The 22,214-nt window shown below is 31.9% G+C and overlaps 1 protein-coding gene across 1 annotated transcript in view; it reads left to right on the forward strand.

Moving 5' to 3' along the window:
• The window catches only part of LOC134684324 (uncharacterized), a 30,086-nt gene extending 27,050 nt beyond the window's left edge, over positions 1–3,036 (forward strand). The window contains exons 3-4 of the mRNA XM_063543612.1: positions 1,269–1,553; positions 2,978–3,036. Of these exons, the coding sequence (XP_063399682.1) occupies positions 1,269–1,553; positions 2,978–3,036 (344 nt within the window). The remainder of the gene's footprint in view (positions 1–1,268; positions 1,554–2,977) is intronic.
• Positions 3,037–22,214: the final 19,178 nt, after the last annotated feature.

A 22,214-nucleotide genomic window follows, 5' to 3' on the forward strand; every position in this document is an offset into this window, starting at 1 on the left:
TTCCTTTCATTCACTTAATTTGCAAAAGTTGGGTAAAGTTGTCTCACTGACAATCATATCACCTCTCCTTTTTTATATTGACGAAGACAATACCATGGAACTTGTTGAAAAAGAAAAAAATGACAAAGCTTAAAATAGAAACAAGTTTTGAAATTAGCTTTTTTTTAACGATGTGCTTGCGTTTGTTAAAGATTTAGAAAGTATTCCAAAGCTGTGAAGCAAGTTATTCGTCTTAATAAGTTTTGTAAAACTTTCTAGCTGTCTTTTTAAGTTTTGTTAAGATATTTGAAGCGGGTTAAGGTGAAGAAATTGTATGTTTTTATTTTTCAATTTGTTCTTATTCGTCGGACAAAGCGCAACAACTCAGATCTTATTATAGACAAAAAGTAAAATCACAAACATACTGAACTCCGAGGAAAATTCAAAACGGAAAGTCAAAAGGCAAAATAAAAAACTCACACACATAAAACGATTGAATAACAACTGTCATATTCCTAAATAGCTCACCTGAATATGGCAAAAGCCTTCGGAATATGATTTCCCCAATCAATGCTCTTTACCATTTTTGCCTTTTTAACATCTATGGTTTAAGGGTCCTTGTGAGTCTTTTGTAGACGAAACGCGTGTCATGTGTACATAAGTTTAGTCCTGGTATATATGATGAGTTTATCGGTACATTGTAAGCATGGCTGTTGTTTTGCTTCTATGAGTGATGTTCTCTTTCTTACATTACAAAATACAATTTGGATGCTCCTGCTCATGTTTGAATTGTTGTTATGTTGTTTGTTATATAACGAATTTAACATCATTTTGCTATTCCTTTTGGAAACTTTGAAAAAGTTTGAATATTACTAATATACAGACAACTAAAGACAGCAAAACGAATCCAAATTGAAAGAGTTGTGAGCAGTGCCTTCTTTCATGGGGTTCAAAGGGTGACATTTCGAGGTGTATGAATTCATTAGAAAAAAACCCATTGAAATTGGTGTTGTTTCGGTTTTGATTAATTGTTCAATCCACCACTCTTCTTCACAAGTATGACACTGTAATTGCTGATTTTCACCGATTTCCCCATGCATGCAGTCTTTCAAATAAAATACAAAAAAACAACCATTATTTTTTTTTAATAACAATTCAGCGATGACTAAATGTAAATTGTCGTTAAAGTATATGTATAACCAACAGTATATTGCAGGATTTTTACATTTTCTTGCAGTCGTGTTATTCATTTCCAATTATTACTTACTTTTCTTTCTATCTAATACAAGCGCCGAAAGATGAAATACAGATAATGAATGTCACTGAATCAAATACTATTGTTGCTGTTAGTGGACTATGTTTAACTTTGAAATGTATTTCTGTACATCAGCCCTCTAGTAACATTTCGTGGTCATCTAATGGCATAATAAAAAGTCAAGACCAGGGAAATTTGACTGCCTATGAATTCACTCCAAATGAAGAAGATCAAAATTCTATAAACACATGTACTGCAGTTTATACAGGAAAGACAATTCGGAAAAGTGTCCGATTGAGTCTTGTACATAAGTCTTCAGGTATTATTTTTGTATGCATGTATCTTTATTTTTTTAAATAATTGGAGGCATGTTATTTAGTTTCTTCATTTTGCATTCATCATCCACCCGTCATTAGACATAAGTTGTTTTCATTTACACCTCTGTAACCAAATTGCCAATTTAAAGCTAAATTTGAAGAATATCAAATGGGAGGTTTTGATAGTTTGAAGCGCATGGAAATTAGAGGACATTTTTTTCATTTTTGATTGGTCAATTTTAAATTATCCTCTGCTTTTAAAAAAAGGCGAAATATTTTGAAACTTTCAGAGATTAATTGTTGGAAGATCATATACAATCAATTATTTTTTACTTTTAAGTAACATTCATGGCGGAATGTGTTGCCCGAAGCACATGTTTAAAAAAGTATACTAGTATATATCGTTATAATTTTAATGTCGGAAACATTTTGGCCAACTTTAACTTCACGAGAATATATCAGATTAAATATGGGTGTTTACAGACTTATCGCAAAAAAAAACCAACTTAAGTTTTTTTTCTTCTTTTCAATTCTAAATACATAACATTTTGACAGCAACCAACGCCAACCGCTGAATTACAGGCTCCTGACTCAAAACAATCAAAAAAATAATGTACCGTTGTTAAATATTTTTATGAGCGCTCAATTATCCCCCAACATTGGACAGTGGTATTTTAACAAAACATAGGAGCGATCTATAAGAACTAGTGGCAAAAGCTCGACGCAATAGATCGGCACGATGCACACAAAAAACTAACATAAATCAATAGACACAAATCACCGCTATGAGTCATCACAGTTCCTGACAACTAGTTCAAAGCAAATAACAACTAATACAAAAACCGTGTTCTCTTAGTTTTAAGTTAACTGTTTTATTTCCTAATAAAAGAGGGGCGAAAAATACCAGAGGGACAGCCAAACTCATAGATAGGAAATAAACTGACAACGCCATGGCTAAAAAGAAAAAGACAAACAGTACACAAGACACAACACAGAAAACTAAAGACTAAGCAACACGACCTGCACAAAACTGTGTGTGTGTGGGGGGGGGGGGGAGGGGAGGGGAGGATGATCTCGGGTGTTCTGGAAAGGTAATCAAATCCTGCTCCACATGTGCAATTATTTTTCTTATGATTGTTTGTCTTTAACACGTCTTATTATTGCATATTCATTACTAAGCCATTGATCCATGCTGATTTAAATTATATGACACTCAAAATTATATTTTATAAGAAATATCATATATCAAAAATAAGTACGCAACTTTTCCATTTTTGTTTGTTTCGTTGGTTTATTCTTTTAAGTTATAGAATATAAAAAGATTTTTCTCTCTTTTTATTTGTTAAAACTTGTATCCAAAGCTATATCTATAGCTATATCCATAGTAATAAGCTAATTTGAAAATATCAAAACATTTTATTTACAGAACTAAGATATAGTTCTACAACATTGGAAACCATCAAAGAAGAACAAGGTAAAATATAACTAATGATTAACCTTCAATACACAAGAAGATTGGTGTATAATTCAATGAGACAGCAGTCAAAGAACATAACATGACCTTTAATAATTGACAGATATTTAAACATTATGGAAAGCTCTATACGGTCTCTCATTGAATGAAAATATGAACGAAGTTAGCAATGACCATACAAAATCTACCATCAGGAACATACTTTCCAAAACAAATAAAAATAAACATTACAGATATTATATCATCCTACAAGTAATATAATAATACATTAAATGTATTATCATTTTTGAAAATTTTCAATATCTGTTCCCCTGATTATTGAATTGAAGACAAAATTGCAGCTTAGTGTTTAAATCCGCTATTTTATTTCTAAATGATCGGAGTTTTGCGTCTTTTTTTTTTTGTAACTTGTTTTTTTTTTTATGATGAAAAACAAGAATGTTTCCAAAGTACACGGCTGCCCCACTCGCATTCATCAAAGACTACTTTGACCAAAAACTTTAACCTGAAGCTTGCACTTTCATTTCTATGTTCAGTGGACCGTGAAATTGGTGTCAAAAATCTAATTTGGCTCTGAAATTAGGAAGATCATATTATAAGGCACATGTGTACAAAGTTTGAAGTTGATTGGCCTTCAATATCATCAAAAACTACCTTGACCAAAAACTTTAACATGAAGCGGGACGAACGGACGAACGGACGCACAGACGAACGAACGAACAGACAGACGGAAGAACACACAGAAAACATAATGCTCCTCTACTATCGTAGGTGGGGCATAAAACACCAGTTTCAACCGCTATTTCGACTAGATTTCCGTTGACATGTTTAAGACAATCTGTGAAGGTCATTTGTAAAAATTTCAACCTGAAGATTATCCGATTTCTTTTCTTTATGAGACACATTTCGAATCTCGATTTAAGTTAATACATAAAGCAGATTCAAAATTATGAATTATGACAATCTCTCTTTTAGAAACAATAGCTGGTCGTCTGAGAAGAACCACATGATCGTAACGGTTGTTGCCATCATTCTTGTAACTGCAGGGATATTAATCTCTGTGTATAACTTTCGAAACAAAGGTCTGTTATTTATAAATATTTTTATTTATTTTATTTTATTTGTTTGATCTCTAAATTTGTTTTGTGGTGAACTCAAGACAAAACAGCATAGAATGCAACTTTTACAAATGTTATGAAGTTTTATTAGTACACCATCTCTATATTACCTAACTGGACGGGAGACAACATGTTTTGTAATTGAGGGATTTTTTTATATGAAATTATTATTGAGGAGACTGAAAAGTGATCCCATACATTACATTATACTTAAAAAATGACATCAATTTAAGTGACAGAAGCACACCGATGTTAAATGTTTAAATCGATTAAAAAGAGCGAAACAAAGGTAACAAACAAAAACTAAAGAAATCACATGAACTACAAACGGAACAACACTGGGGGCTTCAACAGGGAAAACTTATTCTACTATGCATGCAACAACTTTCATGCGAATTCAGTCAAAGAGATAATACAGACACCAAAGGAATATTTCAAAAAACTGATTAATCATTGTGTAACGTTGAACCCGTTTAAAGTACATGTACAATTTAGCTTTGTTATAACAGATACAGCGTTTATAGTGCGGTGACTGAAGGCAGATTTTTTCGAATTTAATCTCCCCACCGAACACACACCTATATAATATATCGTTGGAAAGAGGAAATCGTGATCTATAATAATATGCCTGTCGTCAGGACCTGATATGGTCACATATTTTACAAATTGAGGTCAAAGGTCATATGTAAAAATCTGTGAAAATTTAGGAGGGTTTCAATTTTGACCTTTTTTTCTATTTCTAAACTGTACCTAAATACAAATGATACTGTTTTGGCTTTAGTAATGTTTATTATTATACATAAACCTAAATCATTTAGATTTTTTTATCAGAAAAAATACTAAAACGAGGTTTAATAAACAAAACTTTAAAAATCAAGTTTTCAACCTATAAAATGTTTTGAGCACCTTAACCTTATGAAAAAAATCGATTTCAGGTAAAAAAATTAAGTATCATGCAAGACAATACTTTAAAATTATTTTTTAAACTATCATATTGGGTGAGGTATGAAACCAAAGCAAGAGAACTCTACAGTCAAATATGACTTCAAATTGAATTTGCGGATACTTAAGGCTTTTTATAGACTACTCATTGCTTTTAGTTTTTTTTCACAATTATTACTGCTTCCATAGTATTATCTGTTGTTACATGTATTTTACTCTGGTTAATATCTATTACATTATAGTTTTTGTACCTATATCCCCCTTTTTTGCCCTTGCAACGTACCACAAACTTCAAAAGTATTCCATCTGAGAAAAAGAAGATATGATATGATTGCAAATGAGACAACTCTTCAAATGAGACATAAATTAACAATTATAGGTCCCGTACGGGCTTCAAAAATGAGTAAAAGTTATACTGCATAGTCTTCAATTCCCGAAATGAATAATGTAAAACAAACGAAAATTCTAACGGCCTGATTGATGTTCAAAATAAATAAGAAACAAACGACAAACACTGCATTACCGTCTCGTAACTTGAAACAGACACATACAGAATGTGGCGGGGTTTAAATTTTTACGGGCGCGCCAACACTCCCCTAACCTGGGGGTTGGGACCGTGTGTACCAGTGCAACAAGCTACCAAATCAACCTTTATATCCATCTTCTTCATAGTCATCAGTCGTCACAAGACTTTTTTTAATATTTCTATACATTTTACTCATGATCACAGCTCTGCACTTGAAAGGTTCTGCTCAAAGCAAACACGTTATTTTGAGTTTTTCTCTACAAGTGCAGAAAAGGTATTGTAGGAAGTCAGAAGACATTTGTTCCAAAAAAAACACTAGCTTCAAACCATTCCTATCAATTCATCCAAGATTTAAAAGATATCTAAAAGGGGGGTTTAGGAAGGTGTTATGACAACCATATGCTTGTCTGCAAATTAAAGATGCTGGGGAAATATTATACGAGACATACACACTATCTTGAATTCGCTCAATTTCATGGTTGGCAACACATTAGATAACGTCGCACTTCACTTTAAGAAGCATAAAATCCATTGGCATTCAAAGTTTGAACAGGGTGTTTTGAACTAAACTCATGGTACATTTGTGAAGCCAATTCTAAATGAAAAGGAGTAAAAAGAAAATGGCCACACAAACGATTGACTCAACAATTGATTAGCATTTATGCAATTTCTCTGGTGCCATTTCATGAGAAAAGTCTTGGCTGTATGCAGTTTTATCGAGTAACCATAAAATGAATTGCAATAAATACGAAGGCATTGACTGAATGGAAGAAGGAAGAAACAATTCATCGGAAGTTGGGTATTCTTCTGTAGAGTTTCGATGTCTTTTCTAAATATACTTGCAGCGGAATGAAATATCTGTCCGTTATTTGTATCTGTTACAGTTGACATTGCGCTTTTGAGGTCAGTTTTCAATTGACTAGCAGCTGATATGGCATCTCAAACAGTTATTTTGCTACTGAATATTATGTTATATTTGCCTTGAACTTGTTGAAGTTGTTTGACAGCTGTATTTCTATAGAAATCAATGAGTTTCGACTGCATTTTATAAGTAGAATATTTTATATTAGAATCAGCCGGAAGGAAAGATCTATGATATTTATCAAGTAACAGTGTCATAAGGAATGACCATTAAATCATTATCAATAGCCAAAATAAAATTAGTAAAAGCAGTATCGTGATCTGAGATATCTGCTTCCACGGGTTTGGATTTTATTTTATTTTTTCTTTTTTAGCAAATTATTTGCAATGCAAACAAAATGACAGAGTGCTCGAAGTTTAAAAGATGGACGGGAAACTATTTCAACTTTAACTTTGTCTGACACGGATAAAACATTCTTAATACGCTCATCTAATTCAAACTTGAGTAGTTTTTGATCTTTTGAAAATGTTTTGTTCCAACAAAATAAAAGCGCTCCAGTTGAACGACTGCATTCTAGAACGCCTACAAATACCCGAAACTAAGGGACAACAGATAATTGTATTTCGTCATTGAATATCAGAGATAAGAAGCTTCTTTGCTCTAAAAAGGGGAACACATATGTTTATTAGTGTAACTTTTGTAGCACGAACGATGGTAATCTGCCTTCACGGAGTTCTTCAAATTAACATGTTCACCTCATCCAATCTTTTATCCAATGCAGATACAAAAATCGACTTCCCTATACTGGTAAATTAACTCACAATATCAGTCGATTTTTTTTTGGGGGGGGCATATAATTTTAGCACTGCATGAAATTTAACGGCTTTTGTCTTTTCTTTGGACTTATTGGAGCAACTTAACATATCACGGAATATTTAACTGAAACTATCCGTCAATTATTTAGATTTTACAATAACACTTTTTTTTTAATGTTTTATAAGAAAAAATCATAGAATATAAACATATACAAACAACGTATGTGGCATATATCAGTGCACTTTGATAAAGATGTGTGTATATAATAGCGAAAAAGGTAGTAATTTCATATATCAGTTGAGAGCACATTATTGACTAATACACAAAATGTGACGAAAGGCAAGTGATTGAGTTCCGTGTTGCAATTAAAGTTTTTTTCTCATTCTTTTTCCATTGATTTCTTAAGTTTTTTTTCATATTTTGGTTCCGAAATTTTGATCACTTATTAGTTTTATGAAATACTATATGCTTAAAATATAATGGGATAATCTTTATTACTACTATGAAGAAGAAACTAAAGTTTGTGTCCAAATTTGCAATTAAAATTACCACAATTTTAAACAGTCAAACTTCGCAAATTTTATAGATTAGAAGAAAATAAAGTACTGAATAGAATATTTTGACATATAAATATAGCTTCAGGAAAAACTATTTCAATTAAATGTAGACAAACAGACACAATTTTTCATTTTGAAAAAGGGGGGTTGAAACTCTCCAATATACTACTAGTCATTAAAACGACTTTTTAGAAACATGTGACCGTACGAAATTCTGACGACAGGGCAAAAACGAAAGAAGACATATTTGTCTTTAAGTTAAGACCATTTTTAGCCGTGTGTTATTTGGGGAGATTAAACTCGCGATCTAGACGACTTTTTACACTTCTGTCACCGCACTATTATGGTTATATAACTAAACAAATTTCACATTCTAATTGTTTGAAACAGTAGTAGACTAAATAGTATACTTCCTACATTTTCCTTTGCTGGTACAACTTACTATTTTTCTTATGTGAACTCAGGTACTGATAACAACAGCAAAATTAAAGATATGAACATGGTACAGGAAGTTCAGGCAGGCACCCAGGGAAATATTCAGCACAATCAGGTTCTTATAGACCTTTTAATTAAATATCTGAGATATTGCTTTTACTTCACGTCTGGGTTTTTTTGGGACGATTTTGGTCTCCTTGCAAAATGAAAACAAATTTGATTACGCTCCTCATTCGGCGTTGTAATCGTTTATCAGATAGGTACATGTAAGATACATGATTGTGTTTGCTGATTTCAAGACCTGAATTTAAAATGGTTTATCACACTTTACTTTAACAACACTTGAATAATGAAATGTTACTTCAGTTAAACAAACTTAGTTTATGTTTTTGATAAAATAAAAAAAAAAGTTTGTTTACACCATAATAATTGATCATCAATAGTTAAGTTCAATAAATTTCGAATCGATAGCAACACCGTAAATTCCTGAGTCATATTGAATCACAGATTATGGGATATCGTAACGTTTGACATGAACAGTCTAAAAGCACAGGAACATACAATATGCACATAAAAGAAGGCGAACATGATTTTTTTCCATACAATTTCAACCATTAATTAACATAATATACATACAATTATATTATGAACACTTTTTTATGTATGATTTTTATAAGTAAGACAAACGGACTGTCAGTATATTGGAAAATGCACAAATTAAAAATAACGACACTTTCAAATCCAATATGTCCTTCGATATTCTCAAAAAATTCCATATTTACTTATCCTGGTTGATGTCAATTATTAGTTCTAGCACCTGTCGACCAGTAATACAGCGCTTGTATGATCTTATCGGCACTAAGTCAATTCATTGTAAATTTTTGATTTATAATTTGAATTATTTTTATAATAAAACTACAATAACCGTAGTAAGTTCCAAAGGGAATCTTTCAATTTCAACATTTTTTATTTCTTTTCTGTAATTTGGATTTTAAAATCTGCAATGTTTTAGAATTTGTTTCAAAAATATTTTGTTTTTGGGGAAGCTAGTGAAACATGTGAAAGTTGTACACGAATCATATAATCTGCTTCATTCGTTTAAATTATCATTTTGTTTAAAAATTCACATATTATTTCAGAACCCCTCGGGTTTGGTTTATATCGAGGTAGACTTCGAACTAAAACAGGAAAAGAGTGGTCGTAAGTTCTACGTTCATGGTTCAAAAAACCGATCGCCGTATGCTGATATAGACTTTAATGCTAAGGCTGATCCGTTACCAGAAAGTGAATCAGAAGACAAAGAATTTGAAGAAGATGAAGATTACTTTGTAACATTAGAAGATGTAAAAGGATGGGCAATTGAAACTTCGGAATAGTGAATGAGTCTATATTTAAAAAAAAAAAGAGTTTCAGGTCCACACTTTCATATTATGATTTTATCTGCAATTTTCAAAATACTTATGAAATATTATAAACATAAAAAAATGTGTATAAAATACAAAGAACGCCAACTTTTGATCAGACAATTCACTTATTTTTTTTGTAAGATTTACATTATATCTCCTCTGGATTTCTTGTGAAATAAAATCTTTTAAATTTCAGGTACACGCTCATTTCGAAGGAAAGTAGGTTAAACTCGTAAACATGGGGCTATGGTTTTTTTTTTTCGCCTTTGAAATATACAAAACATTTTTGGGCGACAAGTCGAAAGCTATTTTGTCTTTCAATGTTAGTATGACATATATTGGCAGCTGAGGGTGAACAAACAATTTGTTTTTCTCATTGTTAAAAATTAAAAAAAAATTCTCTCCAAAAACTGGAAACAAACCTGTTTTTCCAAAAATATCCATAGCCCCCCCCCCCCCCCCCCCCTTTCCGAAAATCAAATGGTTACTGCCTAAACTTGTGTTAAGTCACTCATCTACAAAACTGGGCGCATGTAATGTTATCATTTCGACATTGCACAACTTGTCTTTGTTTTGATTTGATAATTTTAAGATGTATATAGCTATTTATGGCTGTTGTTGATATGAACAAATTATTTGTTTATACTGTTTTTATTTGTGAAATTTAATCAGATAGCCTTCAATTATATGTGTTTACGTCATCACTTTTATATTTATTTAGAATTGAAAAAGAAACCCTTGATCGTTCACATTCAAAAGGAGATTTGGTTTAAGCTTCAATTTGACTGTAGATGATTTATTGGTGGCAGTTACCATTTGGTCTTAACCTATCTCATTAAATGCTTTCAATTGGCGATAGTCTTATTCCCTGAGGAATTGAGTGATAATATATTTTGTTTGAAGTTTGCGATCAGGAGTTAACTAAAAGACATATAGATTTGTGTCCAACCCGAAAATACATACAGGCATCTTAAAAGCTTTGGAAACTTAAACTAAAATTAAAACTTTTTCGCATATTAGCTTAAGCTTATCTTTCATGTTTCCCTGTTCTGGCTTTCCCCCTTCGAGTTAGAGTGTGTAATAATCTTTCCCATAAACAACTTACACGAATAAGGTTATTATAGATAAATATGTTTGGTGTGTACATATATATTAGTGTCCAAAGTTTAATTTCGAAAATATATTGCTTCTCATTGTAACCATGTATAGAAGAAACTTTTAGAATCTATTCGCTATTCTTTTGATATTTCATGTTTTACATTCATTAACATTTATCTATGGAATCAATACATCAATCTGCAGACTTGTGTCAGATGATTCTAAAAAGACACATTCCGAAATACTATATATTAATTCGAATCCATTGCTTAGTTTTCGTCCATTTCATTCACGATTCATTTTGACAGGTTTTTTTTAAGTAGGTTTACTTAAAATGAGGATGAAGATCAGTTATGCCATAGTTGTAAAAATAACATCATGTCTTATCTATAACAAACAATGTGATGTGAATAAACTATTTTACTTTTCCCACACCAAAAAAATGAATATGTTTTATATGTCTTTTTAGCATTATAACATTCTCTGATGTGTTGCAAATTCTAGATATTAAAATAGTATTTTAAAAATCACGGTGTCTTTTAATCGGTAGGTGAATTTAAAATACGGAAAGCAGTACAAATTCTTAGCTGTCTAGGCATGTTTGCTGGAAGGTAACTTAATCATGACCTCTGAAGTTGATGAATAGACATTTTATAAAACGACAATATAAAATTCTACAAATTAAGTTTACATAAGTTGAAAATGCAATGATGCAATACAACAATACATTCACTTTTTAAATAAAATAAAATTATTTATCCTGCATATGTCATTGTGTACACGCTGAATATTTCTATTTTCTCCAAATTGATTCATAACTATGTTACGATTATCAGAAAAGTTGTCGTTTTGCAAACGGTAAAACAACTTATGCATATTTCGGTTCGATATTTATAATTCGACTTTCAAAAGTCAATTACCTTTACTTAGGATAAACGGCTGGCAACATACTGTAGTTTATAATAAAATGTTCTACGACAAAATGTATGTTCTACAAGTGTTGTACGTATGGAAATGAGTATCATAATTTAATTTACATTAATTTTAAACACTTAAGGACAACATTAATAACCGAAGTTTCGATAAAGCGCAACATACAGCCACCAAAAAATAACAGTCATTGCAATATATTGTCCCGAAACTTCAAGCTGCTACTTACTCAGTGGATGAAGAGGCATACAATAGTGGCAAAAGTTATCAAATTAAATACATTTTGAATAAAACACAAACATATGATAATCAAAATTATACCGTTCATAAAAACGTTTGATACCACTGAACGAGAATCTCAAAATAGTCAACTATCTGAAAATCAATCATGCCGTCTTTGAATTGGTTGATGTGCTTCATATTGATACTTCATAAACCATTTAGGTTGACACGAAATACCCGAACAAAATGTTCGAAATGTTAATGCAAGAAAACCAGAGGAATATTATAGAACAGTTTTAATAACCTATGAACTAGAGGAATGATGTTAAGCTAACGCAATCCTACGGACAAACACTTATTTATTCGATAAACAGATGAGGATATTATAAGGGCAATTCCTATACTGATTACGCTTATAAATAGTGTATTTTTTGAGGATTGATACCATTACAATTAAATTGAGTTAAAATCAATAAAATGTGTGTCTATTCAGTCTTTAACCGTGTGGAGTTTAGGTTAAGGTTTGTAAATTCCTAATAGTACTAATTGAAGTTTTAATGTGGGTTTTCACTGTTTCTTCGATTGTGACAAATGCATTATATGTTTATACTTTATAGAAAAGTTTTTTTCTAAATTCCAATGTCTGTTATATTTAAAATATTTAATTGTTTTCATTTTATTACTTTACTTGTTATTTTTAAGCAGAAGTGTAACAGCGCTACATGAACAACATATAAAAATCATTTGGAGGTCACTAGAGTCATCAGATTAACACAAAGCACCGAACCAAAACATATATTTTTTATGGAAATATTCCTAACAAAGCACAAACATGTCAGTATTCACCGCAGAAACTAACAAAACCTTTAAATCCTTTATTAAGAAGGGATATAGTTACGATACTGTTGTCTGGTCATTAAAGATTGCATATTTTGGCGTTAATATTGATTCACTTATAGGGTCTACGCATCGGAACTAAACACATTTATTAAAAAAACAGTTGTTGGCAAGACACGGGTTATATTCTTCTCATACATGTATATGTTATGTTTGTTTGATACTAAACCCTTAACGGGAAGGATTGTGCCTGATATTCATATGATGAAATCATAATTATTTCAATCAGTTTAATTGAAGCTGGCATGTCAGTAAACTGATAGTAGTCTGATGTTATTTATGTATAATTGTCATTTTGTTTATTTTCTTTGGTTACATCTTCTGACATCAGACTCGGACTTCTCTTGAATTGAGTTTTAAATGTACGTATTGTTATGCGTTTACTTTTCTACATTGGCAAGAGGTATAGGGGGGTCGAGATCTCATAAACATGTTTAACCCCGCCGCATTTTTGCGCCTGTCCCAAGTCAGGAGCCTCTGGTCTTTGTTAGTCTTGTATTATTTTAATTTTAGTTTCTTGTGTACAATTTGGAAATTAGTATGGCGTTCGTTATCACTGAACTAGTATATATTTATTTAGGGGCCAGCTGAAGGACGCCTCCGGGTGCGGGAATTTCTCGTTACATTGAAGACCAGTTGGTGACTTTCTGCTGTTTTTTTTTCTATGGTCGGGTTGTTGTCTCTTTGATACATTACCCATCTCCGTTCTCAATTTTATTTAAATAATACAATTTAAGTAAAGCAATAGGTTTTGGAAGTCTAGGTCACAGTCAAGTACAACAAATAAGTATGTCATTATCTCTAGGACTAAAAGATCAATGAGTATATATAGGTTTACAATCAAGAGATGATTTTTATTAGAATTTAATTGCTCAATAGTACTTTAACACTATTTCCTTTTATTCAAGAACGGCAACATCCTGTATATTACATCCTTATTAGGTATAAATGTTATTAATGTTATAAATGTCATAGATTTCTGTAAACTGAAGTTTGTCAGCTTCTAACAATTAATTATATACAATTTCATACAGAAATACACGTCATACAAATCAACAGAGTATGGTTTTACTTAACAAAGGTAAGTCATAGATTAGAGAAATGGTCATATTAGAGGGGGGTCTGTTAACATGTTAACATCACCTCGATTTTGGCAGTTAACAAAAAATGCAAAAATGCTGATAACAGTTAACAAACAGGGTTGACCTCAGATAACAGTTAACAACACCTTGAAAAAGGTGTAACAGGTTAAAACAAAAACGTAGTGCCCCCCCCCCCCTCTCATAATATTTTTTTTATGAATCCTAAATGTCTCGCCTCACCAATTTTGCCCTGTAGTTGCATATAAAAGTTAATTTTTATTTACCATTTTTAATAAATATTTTCAGATTATTTAAGCAAGGGTTTGAAAAAGAAAATGAATCCGAACGTTCTTCTCGTCGTGTGATTTGGCTAAATTTTCAGGTTCTTCGAAGCACATATTCATTTGGGCATTTGTTATTATAATGAAAATTAATTCTTTGTGTGTGTTTGTTATGTAGGCACATATGCCATACATGTACAAAAAATTCTATAAAAAGGATGGCATCGTAAAAACCATTATCAAAAACATTAACGAAAATTCTACAACAATGCCCCTAATTGTTCTCGACTGAAAACAAAATCTAAGTTCATGACATCACGAAAAAAAACTGGCAGTAAAAAGGTCTCTGAAGCTTTTCAAAATTATCATAATCTGTTAACATAATTATGATGTCTTCTAATATTTGTTAGAATAAAGATCCTCATACTGTACTGCAGATCGGATTTAAAGGTTAAAAGGCTCACGGGAGTCAAATGGGAGTTTGGAGTTTTACACTAGTGTCCGATATGAAAAATACAATGCAGTCATGAGTTAAGCCTTTTTCAACTGATTTTTATAGTTAGTTCTTATGTTGTACTGTTATACCACTGACCCAGGTTAGGGGGAGGGTTTGGATCCCGCTAACATGTTTAACCCCGCCACATTATTTATGTATGTGCCTGTCCCATGTCAGGAGCCTGTAATTCAGTGGTTGTCGTTTGTTTATGTGTTACATATTTGTTTTTCGTTAATTTTTGTACATAAATAAGGCCGTTAGTTTTCTCGTTTGAATTGTTTTACATTGTCTTATCGTGGCCTTTCATAGCTGACTATGCGGTATGGGCTTTGCTCGTTGTTGAAGGCCGTACGGTGACCTATAGTTGTTAAAGTTTGTTTAAGTTTGGTCTTTTGTGGATAGTTGTCTCATTAACAATCATACCACATCTTCTTTTTCACATATATTTGATATGCGACTTAAGTTTATTGTCGAAAGATTCTTTTGATCTGCAGGTCGTCACTCATCCTTTGGAAAACTATTAATTGTTCTAATGTAAATAGGTAAGTTATCAAATGTTTGGGAATATTTAAAAATAATATCAAATATGTAATTTATTTTTTGTTAAAAAGGCCATATTAGTTAGTATCGTAAATTTTCGTTCACCCTTAACCAGTCGTTAGACATTAATGGCTTTCAACCTTTATTCTGCAATGTAAGGGTCAATTGAAATCAAAACTTGTAAGAAAAATAAATGGAAGGTCCATCATAAATTTTATATTGTACGTAGCACATGGACATTTGAGGTATTTTTTTTCATTTTTAATTGGCTAATGTTCAATCCTCTTGTCCTCTAAAGCAACCTGGTGAAATGTTGCGAAGTAAGCAGATTGATGATGCGAATATCCTAAATGATCAATTTTGATATCATGTTTTGTGACAATACGGCGTTAAACAAATAAAATAAATTTAGAATTTTTGAAAAACTAAGCCCAGAAGCCAGCACTTTTTGCTAACATGAATTATCATTGGTATGGTTATATTTATAAATTAACCGTTTACAAAATTAAGAATTTTGGAAAAACTAAGGTTTTCTACCTCAGGCATAAATTACCTTAACTGTATTTGGCAAATCTTTTAGGAATTTTGGTTCTTAATGCTCTTCAATCTCATACTTTATTTGGCCTTTTCAACTTTTTTGAATTCGAGCGTCAATGATTAATCTTTTGAAGACGAAACGCGCGTCTGGCGTATATACAAGATTTAGTCCTGGTATCTATGATGAGTTTATTTACAACCACTGGGTAGATGATACTGCTGGTGGAGATTTATTTCCCCGAGGATACCACAAGCCCAGTAGTCAGCAGCTTTGTGCTGACATGAATTATCATTGATATGGTTATTTTTATAAATTAACCGTTTACAAAATTTAGAATTTTGGAAAAACTAAGGTTTTTCTACCCCAGGCATAAATTACCTTAGCTGTATTTGGCAAAACTTTAAGGACTTTTGGTCCTTAATGATCTGCAACCTCATATTTTTTTGGCCTTTTCAACTTTTTTGAATTCGAGCGTCACTGATGAGTCTTTTAAAGACGAAACTCGCGTCTGGCGTATATACAAAAAATAGTCCTGGTATCTATGATGAGTTTATTTATAACCACTGGGTAGATGCCACTCCTGGTGGATATTTATTTCCCCGAGGGTACCACCAGCCCAGTCGTCAGCACTTTGTGCTGACATGAATTATCATTGATATGGTTGTATTTATAAATTAACTGTTGACAAAATTTAGAATTATTGAAAAACTAAGGTTTTCTACCACAGGCATGAATTACCTTAGCTGTAGTTGGCAAAGTTTTTAGGAGTTTTGGTCCTTAATGCTCTACAACCTCATACTTTATTTGGCCTTTTCAACGTTTTTGAATTCGAGCGTCAATGATTAGTCTTTAGAAGACGAAACGCGCGTCTGGCATATATACAAAATTTAGTCCTGGTATCTATGATGAGTTTAATTATTCTATGTCTGGCCAGGTTCACAATACCTGGCCAGTTTAAATTACCTTGAAATATTTATAAAAAAACATATATATAACTTTCAATAAATTAAAGACAAAGAATTATACATGTATTACAAAACCTTGTTTGTTCCGCTGTAAAGAAGGAAATACATACTGTATTTGTTTATAATTTTAGATTTAGATATTTGCATAAATACTTCATTTGTTATGCAAAATATAACAAATGAATTTCCCACCTTTCTTGGTATTATAGTATGAGAGTTATGACTTATAAAAGTCAAATCACATACACCATCTCAATACATTTTTTCAATTTTAGATAATATGTATTCAAATCCTGTAGAAGTAACCCAATCTGATAACTCTGATGCTTTTACAGAAGTAAGATATTCTACAGTAATGAATACCACGAAGGCTGATCAAGGTACTAACATAGTATCTGGATATTTCTAACTTTCAATTCGAATGAAAACAACATATGATATATGTCAATGTGAAAGTGGCTAAAGAACACAAAACATATAGAAGTCAAAAGACAAAATTAAACAATTTACATATTTACAAACAGTATGCCAAGCGTTGAATTGCCTTTCGACGTAAACATTAATTTGGTTGTTAAAATTCAAAAAGTTGTTGAAATAAAAATCTTTTAACTTCATTAAGACACCAAATTCAAATACCTTGACATGCTTTCCTGGACACAACTTTCAGACACGTTTCGAGGAAAATTATGAACGAGCACTTGGCAATAATCTGGTTGACAAAAATAAATGAATGAAAGTTTCGATATAATTTTGATACACTTGTTTTGATACTACATACATGGATTCAATAATCGGTATGTTACATATTTCAATTTTCTGCTTTTGGTTTTAGCTGTTATAGACATCATGTGCCCAATTACGATTTTTATTTACTCAATTACTTCGTAGATACAACATTCTCTCTTTTGTAATATAATGGAATTTGATGCGACTGCTGTACAAGTGAGATGTTTAGCGCTCCATGTTTTACATCAGAAAATGTCTGTACCTAGTCAGGTGTATGACAATTGGTATCTATTCGTTTGATGTGCTTGGGCTTTTGATGTTGCCTTTGATAAGGTACTTTTCGGTTTAAATTTTCCTTGGAGTTCATTATTTATGTGATTTATACTTTTTTTAATTATAGTTGAGTCTTCTGAGAAGAACCACATGATCGTAACTATTGTTGTCATCATTATTGTAACCGCAGGGATTTTAATAACCGCGTATTTCTTTCGAAACAAAGGTCTGTTATCATATAACGTTAATTTGCTTATTTAATTCTTTTATCTGAACTTTAACTGTTTGGATGTGCGTTATGCTAGACTCAAAAGAATACAAAATATTTCATAATTAAGGAACAGGAATGGAGTCTCACCGACTTTTAAGCGGTCTCATGTAGGTTTTTACTATATAATTTATTTGTGATGATTTCCATATAAAAGAAGGACAAAAGCTAACCGATAATCAATGATCGAAAATGACAACGCTATGGCTAAAAATAAAAAAAAGACAAACTGACAAACAATAGCGCAGAAGAAAAAAACCAGAAAACTGAAGACTAAGCATCACAAACCCCATATATAAATATTTATATTTCTAAATGTTTCTAGAGTGGTTTGTTTTGTTATGTTTTAAGAAATATTAGAGATAAAATTATAGTTTGTATGTCTTTGAATTGACAAATATATATATTACATAACGACAAATATGCAACTTACAAAAACAATTGATAAGGGTTTATATTCGAGGACAAAGAGAGTTTAAGACAACTTAAAGGGGTCATACAACGATTTCCTACGTATCTTCAAATATGAAAATCATGCTTTTAATGTTATCAAATAAAAATTTGTTTTTACGATTTTCAACTTCGAATATTGAATCGACTGCTAGCAGCCGGTTGGATATTGACTATCGAATAACGAACCGGCTGTTAACGTCACACACATTAATTAAAAGACATTTTAATCGCAATAGCTACGTATTAGTAATTAGGATACATATTTCTAATCAGAGTAAACCATATATGCTACCAGCACGTAAGGATATTAATGATGCGTAATTTATGAGAGTTGTCTTTATCTTGTTGAATTAATGAGAAAAATGCTGTTTTAAATTACGTTGAACATTACAATTGTGGGAAATGAAAAATAATCAAATTCACAAGTTCAAAGGCAATGAGAAGACAAATAAGGAGACAGATTAAAATAAGCAATTGTTGCTTGTTTCTGAATCCTGATTGTGAATGTGTTTATAACTATACTTCTAATTTTCATAATAAAATATTGTTTACACTAAAGACAATGAAACCCGTAAAATGAGCATTTTAACATTTCTGTTAAAAATAAAACATTCTTTACTTCAGTTGTTTACGATGACACTATGATTGTCTTGAAGAAATTTTTTAAGTACATGTAAAACTCCTTCTTGATACTTCTATCGTTAAACATTAAATTTATTTAACAATAACACGATCTGAGTAATAAAACACACTACCATTAGTCGAGAATTAGTATAGCAAAACAATCATTTGTTTTACCTCATTAAACTAAACTGATCATGTGAATCAGGTAGCAAAAACAACAGCAAACTGAAAGATATCAAAAGGGAACAAGAAGCACAACAAGAGGTCCAGGAAAAGGTTCAGGTATGTTAGGTTACCACGACAATTGAGATATGTTAACTTAAATGTTTAAAAATGTGAATTATTTCATTTACTTTCATTTTCGTTAATCCTTTACCTGAACAGACCTGTCCTTTTTTCAAACCACCTTCCAATTTAAAGTCATCCTTTGGGTGTGTAATCACACCCTTTATTTTTACTAGATTGGTAATCATTTAGAACTGTGTTTGACATGTTATAGTCTAAACCCCAACATAAAATGAGTTAAAGTGAGTTACTTTCATCTAAGTCGAGTAAGGCTTTGATAATGAAATGCTACTTCAAATCAGAAAACTGAATAGTTTGCCGTTTGATAAAAAAGGACCTCACTTTTGTAGCATAGAGTTATATCAGGTACAGATGAAACTAATCATTGATACTCATGCTATATTTGATAAAAAAAAATGTTCATCTTTAGTTTGTAAGGTTGTTCATTTGAGATTTGAATGTTTCCAATGACTGTGCTGTGGCGATCTCTGGATGAGCTTATCTAGTCTTTGGTGGTGTTTGCAAAGAAGCACAATTTCCTGTAGTCTTTGGTTGCTGTTTGTTCCATACATCCATGCTGTTGTGTGTGTTTTGATATTCTAGTTGGTCTTTGAAGGTACATATCTTTGTCGATAACTACTTTGAAGATGACGATCTTATCCATCACTGCGAGTCTAGCCTCTCTGCGTTGTCATTTGATACTTTCCAAACCCTATTCAGTAATGGTGTCCATGACACTTGATATGTTTCTGTGGCGCTTGGTGACGAATTGCGTAGTCCTCCTTTGAACGTTTTTAATTTGGTCTGTGTTTGAAGAAAGTAAAAAAGAAACAGTCGACGACCTGAATGTTCTAAACGAACGATCACAATATTGTTCCTTGAATATCGTGATTACAAGGTACTAAAAAACACAGCAAAACTTTTGATCTCGATGTTCAATCATTACAAAGTGGTATTTCAATTTTTAATATACCAATGGTTTAAAACCCATAAACAGTCACTATGTTATATTTGATCCCTGAAAGAACTGACAGGCTAACACGGCGTTTGAATTATAAATGATACATTTAACAGAAATTGTAGGTTTATAATTGGATTATGTTATCACAAGTAAGTCTTACGCTTCCTTAAAGTAACTTTACCTTCTGTAATTTTACTCGTTTGTTTTGGCTATAATTTAATGTTTTGTGTATTCGTTTCACAAATGTTTAACCTGAGGGAACCTGGTAACCATGATTAGGGATTTTCCGTTTTGAGTTAGTTATTTATGTTAATTTACTTTTTTGTTAAAAGTGTAAAACAACACATTTGAGTGACAAATGTGTATATGATAATCTAAAGAAAATGCTATTTCAGAACTCTGCGGGTTTGGTTTATATCGAGGTGGACTTCGAACCAAAGCAGAACAAGAATGGCCCGAAGTTGTTCTCCGTTCATAATTCAAAAAATCGCACACCATATGTCGATATAGACTTTATGTCAAAAGCTGATCCATTACCAGGAAGTGAATCTGAAGACAACGGAAGTGACGAAGATGACTTTTTTACGCTAGAAGACGAGCAAGTGACCTGCATTGAAAATTTGGAATAATTTTGTGTTTTACCATATATAAAAAAGAAGATGTGGTATGATTGCCAATGAGATAACTATCCACAAAAGATGATATTTCGATTCGCCAAATCTGATTTGCATGAGTGTAAAACGAAAACGAGATTAAAAAAAAATATGTCATTTGAATTTAACTTCCAATATTCATGTACTAATAAATAATATAAACCTATGATATATCTATCTACAAAACAAATGAGAGAGACCCAACTTTTGTCAAAACATTCACTTTAGTCTGATGTAAAATATACATAAATTTCACAATGGATTTAGTGGCAGTAAGTAGTTATCAAAGGTACCAGGATTATAATTTAATACGCGAGACGCGCGTTTTGTCTACATAAGACTCATCAGTGACGCTCATATCAAAATAGTTGTAAAGCAAAAGAAATACAAAGTTGAAGAGCATTGATTTACCAAAAATTCCAAAACTTTGTGCCAAATACGGCTAAGGTAATATATTCCTGGGATCCTTAGTTTTTTCGAAAAATTCAAAGTTTTGTAACAGGAAATTTATAAAAATGAACCACATAATTGATATTCATGTCAACACCGAAAGGCTGACTACTTGGCTGGTGATACCCTCGGAGACGAAACGTCCACCAGCAGTGGCATCGACCCAGTAGTGTAAATAGTTATCAAAGGTACCAGGACTATAATTTAGTACGCCAGACGCACGTTTCGTCTACATAAGACTCATCAGTGACGCTCATATCAAAATAGTTGTAAAGCCAAAGAAATACAAAGTTGAAGAGCATTGAGGACCCAAAATTCCAAAACGAACACAGTTGCATATTAGCAGTTCAATGGATTTTTAGGTGACTTGTGCATGTTTTTGTTTTGCTACTACACGATAATTGCCAACTTTTAGAAAGAGGGACGAAATATACCAGAGGAACAGTCAAACTCATAAATTGAAAATAAACTGACAAAGCCATGGCTAAAAATAAAAAGACAAACCTACAAATAATAGTTAAAACGACGCAACATAGAAAGACTAAATAACACGAACCCCACCAAAAACTGGGGGTGATCTCAGGCGTAAGGGTAAGCAGATCTTTCTCCACATGTGGCACGCGTCGTGTTGCTCGTGTTATTACAAAACCGGTTAATAGTTTAATTTGTTAGGTCACATTCGTGGAGAAAAGGGAAGTGAATTGTAGTTACGACATAAGAAACATATCTGATATCATTTATGAAAACATTTGAATATTCTTTTTTATATTTCAATGAACTAATTA

Source organism: Mytilus trossulus, chromosome 9 (genome assembly GCF_036588685.1).
Source record: "Mytilus trossulus isolate FHL-02 chromosome 9, PNRI_Mtr1.1.1.hap1, whole genome shotgun sequence".
Taxonomy (NCBI): Eukaryota; Metazoa; Mollusca; class Bivalvia; order Mytilida; family Mytilidae; genus Mytilus; species Mytilus trossulus.